The following is a 12,141-nucleotide window of genomic DNA, read 5'->3' on the forward strand; positions in this document are numbered from 1 at the left end:
AAGAGAAGAAATTGAAGACTTCGCATGTTTGAGCTGAGTGGAATGGAATGGCAGAAGGTACCGGCTGTTCTTCACAAGCATCTCTCTGGACACACCAGGGGTATCAACGGTTCTGCACAGAATTGGAAAGTGAATTCTTTTCGATTCTCAGAGCTAAAATAGAGCATATACACGGGTGATGTATCACACTGCCTATTTACGACACACTGTTTTAAAGAAAGTTAGTGGCCGTTTTTACGAGTTATTCCCAAAATGCTTGGCAAAGGCCCATCTCTCTAAGGTCTATCTTGAAGGTGAAAAGGGTAACAAAAATCATAACACTTTGGGATCCAGAGAAATGGAAGGATTAAATACGCAGGCTTAAACATTTTGTGTTTTAATGACTAAGCTCAAGGTGGGAAATTCTAGTGTGGGCAGCAATTTTTACAAGAAGGGGAATTAGACTAATATATCCCCTTAATGGATTCCCACACTTTTTTTTTTTCTTTCTTTCTTTTTTTTTTTTTCCAGTCTAGGGGATGAAGATTGGATCACAGAATTCCTAGAATGAAAGAAAGATGATCAAGGGACGCATAAGTCCTCAATGTTCCACAATTCTGAGAAAGGTACCTTCAATAACGTGCTGGGTTGACGGCATCAGGAGAATTCTCTTTTTAACCACATCCCAGGACCCAGTAATATAGAGATTAAAAACACCTAAGTTGACTAAAACATCCCCTGTACCTCATCACAATTTTAAATGGTGGCTTTGGAAATTTTCAGAATGAAAATCTGCCTTATGAATCAGCTAGAAATTACATCTGTTGACAGACCGATTTTGTTAAAGAACTCTTACTCCTGGGGAATAAAAAAGACTTCCTTATCCTAAGATTGAGTTCCTCTTGGAGGAAAAAGTCTGAGGTGAGATTATTGATTTCCCTGGAGTGGTTCCTGTGTTGTCTCTTGATTCCAAAATCTCAATTCATTTAACTCTCTTTGGTCACTGGGTCCTCATTTGCCTCTTGGTTGGATTATTTTTAAGAGACCTGTGACCCATCTCCCTGCACCTGATCTTCCCCCACTCTATGCCAGAGTCACTTCTGACCTGTTCGCAGTGAACCAAAACAGCACAAACCAGGAAGCTGGGTTGGAGCCCTGACCTCTTAAGGCCTGTGTGACACTGAGTTTTGGGTTCTTCTTCATCTATGGGTTCATGGCATCCACAGTGCAAAGTAGTTATAAGGATTACAAATAAGATGTATATGTCTGGCATAAAGAAGTCACTCTATACACGATCATTCAATTTCCTTTCTAAAAATTTTGCTTACCAAGCAAAATTCAAGGCTTTGACTTGCCCTCCAAGGCTTTGGATCACCCTTTTGACCCTATCCTACCTTTCCAGTCTTCATTCTCAACAGCCCGGCATCCCTGCCCTTGCTGTTCCCTAGTGCTCTGCTGTGTCTTTGCCCACACCTCCTTTCCGTGTGGAATCCGTTATGGAAGTTCACCAGTCCCTCAGGGCCCTGTTGGCACGCCATCTTCCTGAAGGCCTACTGCTGGCCCACACTGCCACGGGGCTCACCATGGCCCAGCGTGGACGCTGCCACTCTGCCTGTCTCCTCCTGGGGAGGTTCTGTATCTCCCAAGGATCAGGACCACGTCCTGTTCGCTTTTGTACTGCCTACAGTGTTGAAAAGGGCGGAAGAGGTATGAGATAGATTAGTGGAGAACCGAGTGAATGAAAGAGTCAGCCGGGCACTCTGATCACCCCGCTGCCACCAAGACCATTCTGACCCGCAGCTAAACCGTCAGGGACACCAGTTTACTTGAAATGTGATTCCCACAGGTAGGGTGCAATTGTGAAGATTTTGTTTTTCAGGGTGGGACTGACCTGGCAAGGGCCCTATTGAGGAACGAATCACCCTGCTAACCTTCCTAAATCATAACCCTTTAATTCCACAGTGGGGAGTTTCCTACCCAGGGGTCAGTATGTTGCCCAACACAACATGGTCACTTCCCCAAAGCAAACACACTCCTTGTATGTAGCATCATTTTTCTCTTCTTAACTCATCCTTTCTGCAACCACTTAGGATTCTATTTCTATAAGTAAAGGACATGAAATTATATATAATATATATAAACACGCACGCACACACACACACACACACACACACACACACATATGGTTTATGGGGTGCTGAGGATCAAACCCAGTATCTCACGCATGCTAGGCAAGCACTCTACTACTGAGCCACAATTCCAATATATATATATATATATATAGGGGCTGGGGAGATAGCTTAGTCAATAGAGTGCTTGCCCTGTAAGCACAAGGCCCTGGGTTTGATCCCCAGCACCCCCCCCCCAAAAAAAAAAAGAAATACACACACACACACACACATATACTTTATTTATCTTTCTGAGTTAACAAGGGAAGATGTTTTTTGGAAATTTCACATTTAATTAGAAAGGGTGGTTTGAGCAATACGTTGTTGGATTTTTATTTCTTTAAAAAAACTGAAAAAAACTATGATGATGAAATTGAAATACTTTCTTATATACATGCACACACACATACACACACATACATATACATTGTTTATACACAAATAGGAAAAAGTAATGTTCTGAAAGTATGTTTATATTTTCTAAAATTTCTATGAAATTTCACTTAAAAGATGCTTCCTAGGTATTATTTCCTGAGGCAGTAAAATCAAAGAAGCTAAAAATTTTTGAGATCTTAAATTATTCCAGTGTTTCATATATGAGTTACTGGTGTCTCCGCAAATTATCATGGATGAAGAGAGGTCTCTAATAGATTTTTTCTGGGGGGTGAGTACTGGGGATTGAACTCAGGGGCTCTCAACCACTGAGCCACATCCCCAGTCCTTTTTGTATTTGATTTAGAGACAGGGTCTCACTGAGTTGCTTGGCGTCTTGCTGTTGCTGTCTAATAGCTTTCTGATATTATGTTACGGTTGGGGTGGGTGATACAGTGGAAAACTAAATTCATTGGAGAATAAAGAAAAATGTCCTGAGAAATCTGCTCATGGGTATCCTGTGAACATCCAAATATCATACCACTCTTCTTTCCAGAACTGTCAAGAACCACGAGTGATTAGAGTCTCATAGCATCCAAGCTTGCTTTATAGACCAGGGGCCACTGAGGCATAAAATGAGTCCTAATAGGTTATAAACAAGAGAAAGCAAAGGTCAGTCTCTTCTCATAACTTTCTACTTGAGTGTCCCCTCTGGTTCAGTGGCTGGGGAGAGGTGACATCTACCAGCCTTTTCAAGATTCCAAGGGCAACCACGGTCTCTTACCTGTCACACTGCCGGGTACCATGATGAATATGAATAATCCCCACATCAGCAAGTTTGGTTCCATCTTCCTGGCACTTGGGACCAGCTTGGCCAGGAAAGAGAAGGTGGTTCTCTGCAGTGTGCCGGGTTGCCTCTCAGCGACTTTCTTGCATGGTGCTGGGAGGGTGCCCGAGCCAAGAATCAATCCGCTCAGGCTGTCATCTTTGCTGGTCCAGCCAGTCTCTATGACAGCTAGCAGTTGCTCTCTTTAAGTATCAGACTGGTGTGTTCAGCCAGGAAATTGTGCTACCACTCTGTTCTCTGATCTCAAATATAGAAAGTGGTTTTTTTTTTTTTTTTTGATGACAACAGAGTTTGTGGTAATTTTCAAACCAGGGTTTTTTTTCAAGTTCAATTGCTGGGAGGTGTGGGCTGAGGTTGGTAAGAAGGATTAGGCTTCATTTATGAATCTTTCTTCAGCTTCACCTATAAAAGGAAAGGGAGATTCCCCTGCTGTTAAAGGAGGGGTGAGCAAGCACTTCTTGGCAGTGGTCTCCTCTACCGTTTTGCCAACTGAGGTCCCCCACCCCCACTCTGCAGGCAGGTGCCCCAGGGGATGGAGGGGCAGCCATAGGCCAGTGTGGAATGGCAGCCTTGACCATAGGTGGGTATTTCCTAAAGTGGTCCAACACTGAGTCTCTTTCAAAAGTCTAGCAGACTTTGGGGCCAGGGCTCCAATATTCAGATCACAGAGAAGGAAGCAGCAAACTACTATTCAGAAGTCATGAGTAATCTCCTAAGGCACTTAATAGGCTGTAATCATTTCACCGAGGTGTTCCAGGTACTTGAAAGTGCATTGTCGTTATATAAGATATTTTGCCTTCAGATTTGTCTTTCTCTTAAAAGATCCTACTAGAAGTGATCTTTGGTTCTAAATTGTCTTTTTTTTTTTTTTTTTTTTTTTTTTTGGTAAAATTCAGTATTGCTTCTCTATCTGAGCTCTCTTGTAGTTTTTCATGATATGGTTGACTGTTGTGTGACTTGGGAATATGTTCCCCTTGCCTATCATCTAGTTACGGTAAAACACAATTTTTAGAGTGCTGGAAAGCAAGGAAAGAAGGCATTGATAAGAGGAAGACCACTTGGGAAACAAAGGAATTCATGATTCCGAGAGGCAGTATCTCTGCCTTTAATATTCCCTCTGAAATGAGACTTGGCATGGGGAATGATTTGGGCCAAATCATATTTTATTGTGTGCATGTACAAATATAGAATGATAAATCCCACCATTATGTATAGCTCTAATGCACCAAAAATATGGAAAAGATAAATAAAAAGTACAAGGAGACTTGGCATTCAGAAAACGAACTGAGAGGTTTCCAAGCTAAGTACCAGAGTTTGCAAGTTGGTTTTTTTTTTTTTTTTTTTTTTTTTTTTGCGGTGCTGGGGATTGAACTCAGGGCCTTGTGCTTGCAAGGCAAGCACTCTACCAAATGAGCTATATCCCCAGCCCAGAGTTTTATAAAAATGTGACAAGATTCTCTTTTTAAAAGATTTCAGAAGGAGCATAATTTCTAGGGGTATTTGCAACTGTGTAGGTGAATGTTTGGGCTGTAATTCCTACTATCTCCAGGATCTGTCAGTTATTAAGATTTTTTGCTACCTATAATTACTATCATATAATTTTGAAAAAATTACTGAAAAACTGGAAGGATAACACAAATAGCTTTCCACCTGGACTGCTTGAAAATAGCTGCCAATGTGTTTGTTGTTCCTTCACGCCCAAATACTTCAACGTGGGTCCCTACAAAAAAGGATATTTTCCAGGATCTAGACAACACAACTATCAAAATCAGGAAATAACATTGATGTGTTAGTACATCATTCAGTCCTCATAATCTAGTTTCTCTAGTGTCTCAGTCATGTCCTTTGTAGCAAAAAGATTTGGTTCTGGATTCAGAACCGATTGCATATAGCGGTCATGCATTTTTAACAGTTGCTTTGTGTTTTCTTGACTTTTATGACCTGACATTTTAAAGAATCGTAGGCAAGTTATTTTGTAGGCTATCCCTCGATTTGGAACAGCTCATTATTTCTTCCTCATTTGATTCAGGTTGTGCATCTTCGGCAGGGATAACACTAAAGCTATGCTTGTTCTTATCCTTGCATACTTTTAACCCATTACTAATAATGTTCACTTTGACCACTTGATTATTTGGTGTGTTCCGGGTTTAAAATTACTCTTTTCTCTTGTGTAATAAATAAGCATTTTGTGAAATGATGTAAACGTTCCATTATATGTCAGACTTTTAATTTGTTCATCATTTTTATATCCACATGGACTTATGCTCTTCTAATTGTATATGTCCGAACATGCACACACATGTTCACCTCCACGTCTATATTTATTTCTGTATTCATCAATAGATATTGAAACCCAGGAATTCACACTGATATTTCCCAACACCCCAATTCCAATCTGACACCCTAGGGTTGGATTTTCTAGTTTTCCTTTTTCTCCCTGGAACATTTACAGGTATGCTCAATCCCTTTGTGTTCCCAATCTCATTTCTATCCCAGCTTCTCTCCTGTGTGGTTTTCCTCTTATCCCTGCTCAGGTTTTGACTCCCTGTTTTTGGTCGGCCCCCAGACTCCTCACCTGGTTAGGGCCTGATGTCCCTTGCCAGGCTAGCCACCCACCCTCAAGGGGATGTGCTTCTGGCCCTGCTTGGGTGCTGAATCCCCATGCTGGACTGCTTCCCTGAGGATGACCTCCTCAGCTGGTTTGAGTTCTGACATCCTTACCTGCCAACCCTCATGCATTTATCCCACTCACCCCACTTGGCTCTGCCAGCCCCGTCTCTGTGGACTTCCTCTCTCCCCCATCAGGTTCTGACCAACCTGGGAGGCCACTACCTGTGGGTTACCCTCTTCGCTCTGCATGGCACCTGGCTGTACACCCTAGACCATCTCCCCATGGAGACACCTGCCTCTTTGCCCTCTTCAGACTGTTGACCCCTACTCTGAGCTACTCCACCAGAATATCACAGATGTCTCCTGGCTTTGTTCCACCCAAAGTTTTAGGACTGAATCGTCAGAGGAGAAAGTCTAGTGACCACCATTCAAGAGGAAAGCAGTGAAAGGAAAATGAGGCCAAAATTAAAAATCCAGACAGGCTCAGAGAATTAACACACATGTTCATTGCAATGAAGAAGCCAACCACACTGTACAGCCCAACAGCTGTTAATGTGTTTTAAATATTTTTTTTACTTTAGAAGGTTTTAGAGATGAATATTTCTTATTGGAAAGTATTGCTCATCTAATACTTTCACTAACACCGTGTTAGTCCGCTGTTTTTGCTGCTGTGACTAAATGATCTGACCAGCACAATTATAGAGGAGGAGAAGTTTATTTGAGGGCTCACTGTTTTAGAGGTCTTAGTCCATGGAAGGCTGGCTCCACTCCTCGGGGCTTGAGGTGAGAACATCATGGCGGGAGACGGTGATGGAGAGAAGCAGCTTATATCATGGTGATCAGGAAACAGAGATAGACTCCAATCTCCAGATACAAAATATATACCCCATAGACACTCCCCAATACCCACCTCCTCCAGCCACACCTTACCACTTCAATTCATCCCATCAGGGATTAATTCAATGATTGGGTTCAGACTTTTACAACCCAATCATTTCTCCTCTGAACCTTCCTGCATTGTCTCACATGTGAGCTTTTGGGGGACACCTCATATCCCAACCATAACAAATACCTTTAAGATTGTTTTAAAACCAGTTTCTTAGGTTTCAAGATGGCGGCCTAGAGGGTGGCTGCATTTCATGTTGCTCCAGGACTCAGGATTCAAAAGAGGAGATATTGAGACGCTTGGGACCAACTCAAAGCAGCCGGGTGACTCTCACCCCCTGGGGAGGCATCCCGGATGGGACGGTGGTCCCGGAACGCAGGAAACTTTGTGAAGTAGAACTGCCGGCGAGACGCCCCTCCCCCCGCTGGAACAGTGAACTCGGACAGCTGGGAGCGCCGTAAAGGAGGCCGTTTGGCACAGCGCTGGGACTCGGAGCAACCACTGGGGCTCCGGCGGCTGCCCAGGGGAAGAGTGGCGAGGAGAGCTGTGTGGACTCAGGACACCGGGGCCTGCCCTGAGGAGGAGGAGGGGGAGCGTGGCCACTTGGATTTGGAGTGACTGCACCAGAGCTACAGGCGGTTGCCAGAGGAGAAGCTGTGCGGCGAGCTGTTTGGACTCAGAACGACGCTTCTGAACACCGGGGCCTGCCCTGAGGACGAGGAGGAGGAAGAGGAGTGCGGCCGCTTGGATTCGGGGTGACTACACCAGAGCTACAGGCGGTTGCCAGAGGAGGGGCTGCATGGCGAGCTGTTTGGACTCAGACCACTTCTGAACCCCGGGGCCTGCCCAGAGGAGTAGGAGGAGGAGGAGGAGGAGCGCGGAGGGTCATTTGGACTCGCAGTGACTGCATTAGCGCTCCAGGCGGCTGCTCAGAGGAGAAGGCGAGTGGTGAGTTGTTTGGACTTAAAGTGACAGCTCCTGAACACAGGGGCTGCCTGGAGAAGAAGCGTGGTGGGACGCTTGGTCTTGAGTGGCCGCACCAGAGCTCCGGGCGGTTGCCCAGAGGACCTGTGCTGCGGGTCACGTGGACTAAGAGCCACTCAGAGCGACCGCTCCTGAACACCCCGGGGGTTATCTGGAGAAGGAGGAGGAACGGGGAGGGTCACTTCGACTCGGAGTGATTAATTGCCCAGGGCTACGGGTGGTTGGTGGAGGTGGAGGCAGGCAGTGAATTTCTTGGACTCCTAGTGACCGCACCGGAATACTGGGCGGCTGTCTGGAGGAAGAGGCGTGTGGCGGGTCTCTGGGATTCAGAGCGATTGTACGGGGCCCCAGGTGGCTGCTCAGAGGAGGGGCCGCATAGCCAGGCGATTAGGTGCAGAGCAGGGACCCAGGATCTAGGAAGCTTCTTGGTGGAAGAGCCGCACAGAGACAGGCTTAGGGCGGAGCGAAGGTTCCAGGCCTGCGGGCAGATTCTCTGAGGAAGGGCAGCCTAAGGAGATTCATCTGTGAAGGGTGAGGCTCCCAGGCCCAGGAGGTAGGGCCGGGCCCCTGGGAACTTTGCAGAGGAAGGCAGCCCAGCCCAGGCGGTAGCTGTAAATTGAGGGGAACCTATAGGAGGGAACTGACCAGCGACACCTCCCCACCGGGTGAGTCTTCCCTGCTGGATGAGGTTTCCCCACAAGGACGGTAAAACCAGAGACTCAGGCCCAAACAGGCCTTGCCTCAGCCCACAGCCTAGGTTCCCTTTGGATGACCATTGGTCAACAAGTGGAGGCACCTCTGCCCACTAGCAGGGATTATACCCCACCTGAAGGCCACCACTCCTAGAGAGGCAGCTTCCTTGTGGAGCACCGCATTATCAACTTCCTCCAAGACTTCAGCCTACTGAAGGCTAAGGGGGGATATATATAGAAATCTTCAGGGACATTGTAAGTCAATAGAGGAAATCTACAATATCTCAGCGGTCCTCTGATATCTGAACAATATGAGAAAACAAGGAACGAAAATGCTGCAAACAAATCTAGATGTTACATCAATAAAACCCAGTGACAGCATGGCAGAAGAAATGACAGAAAAGGAGTTCAGAATGTACATAATTAAAATGATCAGAGAAGCAAACGATGAGATGAAAGAGCAAATGCACGCACTGAATGATGAGATGAAAGAGCAAATGCAAGCATTGAATGATCGCACCAATCGACAGTTAAAAGAGCAAATACAGGAAGCAAAAGATCATTTCAATAAAGAGAGATATTGAAAAAAAAAACAAACAGAAATCCTTGACATGAAGGAAACAATAAACCAAATTAAGAACTCCATAGAAAGCATATCCAATAGGATAGAACACCTGGAAGACAGAACCTCAGACATTGAAGACAAAATATTTAACCTTGAAAACAAAGTTGAACAAACAGAGAAGATGGTAAGAAATCATGAACAGAATCTACAAGAACTATGGGATATCATGAAAAGGCCAAATTTAAGAATTATTGGGATTGAGGAAGGCCTAGAGAAACAAGCCAAAGGAATGAACAATCTATTCAATGAAATAATATCAGAAAATTTCCCAAATCTGAAGAATGAAATGGAAAATCAAGTTCAAGAGGCTTATAGGACTCCAAATACACAAAATTACAACAGACCCACACCAAGGCACATTATAATGAAAATACCGAACATACAAAATAAAGACAGAATTTTAAAGGCTGTGAGAGAAAAGAACCAAATTACATTCAGGGGGAAACCAATACGCATATCAGCAGATTTTTCAATCCAGACCCTAAAAGCTAGAAGGGCCTGGAACAACATTTTTCAAGCCCTGAAAGAAAATGGATGCCAACCAAGAATCTTATACCCAGCAAAACTTACCTTCAAATTTGACGATGAAATAAAATCCTTCCATGATAAACAAAAGCTAAAAGAATTTACAAAAGAAAGCCAGCATTACAGAACATTCTCAGCAAAATATTCCATGAGGAAGAGATGAAAAACAAAGAAGCAAATCAGCAAAGGGAGGAATTATCCTAAAGGAATTGTCAAATAAAGGAGGAAACAAGTTGTGTCAAACAAATAAATAAATAAAATTTAAAAAATGAACCAAATGACCGGGAAACCAAATCATATCTCTATAATAACCCTGAATGTTAATGGCCTGAATTCATCAATCAAAAGACATAGACTGGCAGATTGGATTAAAAAGAAAGATACAACAATATGTTGCCTACAAGAGACTCACCTCATAGAAAAAGATACCCACAGACTAAAGGTGAAAGGAAGGGGAAAAACATACCATGCACATGGACTCAGCAAAAAAGCTGGAGTATCCATCCTCATTTCAGATAATGTGGACTTCAAGCCAAAATTAGTCAGAAGGGATAAAGAAGGTCATTTCATACTGCTTAAGGGAAGCATAAATCAGCAAGATATAACAATCATAAACATCTATGCCCCAAACAGTGGCTCATCTATGTATGTCAAACAAATCCTTCTCAATTTCAGAAACCAAATAGACCATAACACAATAATACTAGGTGATTTTAACACGCCTCTCTCACCACTGGACAGATCTTCCAGACAAAAATTGAACAAAGAAACCATAGATCTCAATAATACAATCAATAATTTAGACTTAACGGACATTTATAGAATATACCATCCAACCAAGAGCGAATACACTTTCTTCTCAGCAGCACATGGATCCTTCTCTAAAATAGACCATATATTATGCCACAAAGCTAATGTTAGCAAATACAAGAAGATAGAGACACTAGCATGTATTCTATCAGATCAAAATGGATTGAAGGTAGAAATAAATGAAAGAGTAAAACACAGAAACTATTCCAACATCTGGAGATTAAACAATATGCTATTATATGATGAATGGATAACAGAAGATATTAGGAAGGAAATTAAAAAATTCTTAGAGGTAAATGAGAACAAAGAAGCATCATATCAAAATCTCTGGGACACTATGAAAGCAGTACTTAGAGGGAAATTTATTTCATGGAGCGCATTTAATAAAAGAAGTAAAACTCAACAAATAAACGACCTAACACTACAGCTCAAAGCCCTAGAAAAAGAAGAACAGAACAGCACCAAAAGTAGTAGAAGACAGGAAATAGTTAAACTCAGAGCTGAAATCAATGAAATTGAAACAAAAGAAACAATACAAAAAATTGACAAAATAAATAGTTGGTTCTTCGAAAAAATAAACAAAATTGATAAACCTTTAGCCACACTAACAAAGAGAAGACGAGAGAAAACCCAAATCACTAAAATTCGGAATGAACAAGGAAATATCACAACAGACAGGATTGAAATACAAAACATAATTAGAAGCTATTTTGAAAATCTATACTCCAACAAAATAGAAAATTTTGAAGGCATCAACAGGTTTCTAGAGACATATGAATTGCCTAAACTGAACGAGGAGGACATAAACAATTTAAATAGACCGATTTCAAGTACTGAAATAGAAGAAGTCATCAAAAGCCTACCAACAAAGAAAAGTCCGGGACCAGATGGGTTCTCAGCCGAGTTCTACAAAACCTCTAAAGAAGAGCTCATTCCAATACTTCTCAAAGTATTCCATAAAATAGAAGAGGAGGGAACCCTCCCAAACTCATTCTATGAAGCCAATATCACCCTGATACCTAAACCAGATAGAGACTCATCAAGGAAAGAAAATTTCAGACCAATATCTTTAATGAACATCGATGCAAAAATTCTCCACAAAATTTTAGCAAATCGCATACAAAAACATATTAAAAAGATAGTGCACCATGATCAAGTTGGTTTCATCCCAGGGATGCAAGGTTGGTTCAACATCAGGAAATCAATAAACGTAATTCACCACATTAATAGACTTAAAGTCAAGAATCACATGATTATTTCAATAGATGCAGAAAAAGCATTTGATAAAATACAGCACCCCTTCATGCTCAAAACACTAGAAAAAATAGGGATAGTGGGAACATTCCTTAACATTGTAAAGGCCATTTATGCTAAGCCCATGGCTAATATCATTCTAAATGGTGAAAAACTGAAAGCATTCCCCCTAAAAACTGGAACAAGGCAGGGATGCCCTCTTTCACCACTTCTATCAACATCGTTCTTGAGACTCTGGCCAGAGCAATTAGACAAACCAAAGAGATTAAAGGGATACGAATTGGAAAAGAGGAACTAAAACTATCCCTGTTCGCTGACGACATGATTATATATTTAGAGGAACCTGGAAATTCCACCAGAAAACTCTTAGAACTCATAAGTGAATTCAG

General features: G+C 42.6%; 2 protein-coding genes across 3 annotated transcripts in view; one reads left to right on the forward strand and one right to left on the reverse strand.

Moving 5' to 3' along the window:
- The window catches only part of IL2RA (interleukin 2 receptor subunit alpha), a 43,472-nt gene extending 39,909 nt beyond the window's left edge, over positions 1 to 3,563 (reverse strand). For both annotated transcript variants that reach the window (XM_079106896.1, XM_079106895.1), the window contains exon 1: positions 3,304 to 3,563. In XM_079106896.1, the coding sequence (XP_078963022.1) occupies positions 3,304 to 3,367 (64 nt within the window). In that variant the 5' untranslated portion in view covers positions 3,368 to 3,563. The remainder of the gene's footprint in view (positions 1 to 3,303) is intronic.
- The window catches only part of LOC306642116 (uncharacterized protein), a 238,383-nt gene extending 231,679 nt beyond the window's left edge, over positions 1 to 6,704 (forward strand). The window contains exon 4 of the transcript XR_013758381.1: positions 6,687 to 6,704. The gene's annotated coding sequence lies outside the window, so the exon portion shown is untranslated. The remainder of the gene's footprint in view (positions 1 to 6,686) is intronic.
- Positions 6,705 to 12,141: the final 5,437 nt, after the last annotated feature.

Source organism: Sciurus vulgaris, assembly GCF_902686455.1.
Source record: "Sciurus vulgaris genome assembly, chromosome: 12".
NCBI lineage: Eukaryota > Metazoa > Chordata > Mammalia > Rodentia > Sciuridae > Sciurus > Sciurus vulgaris.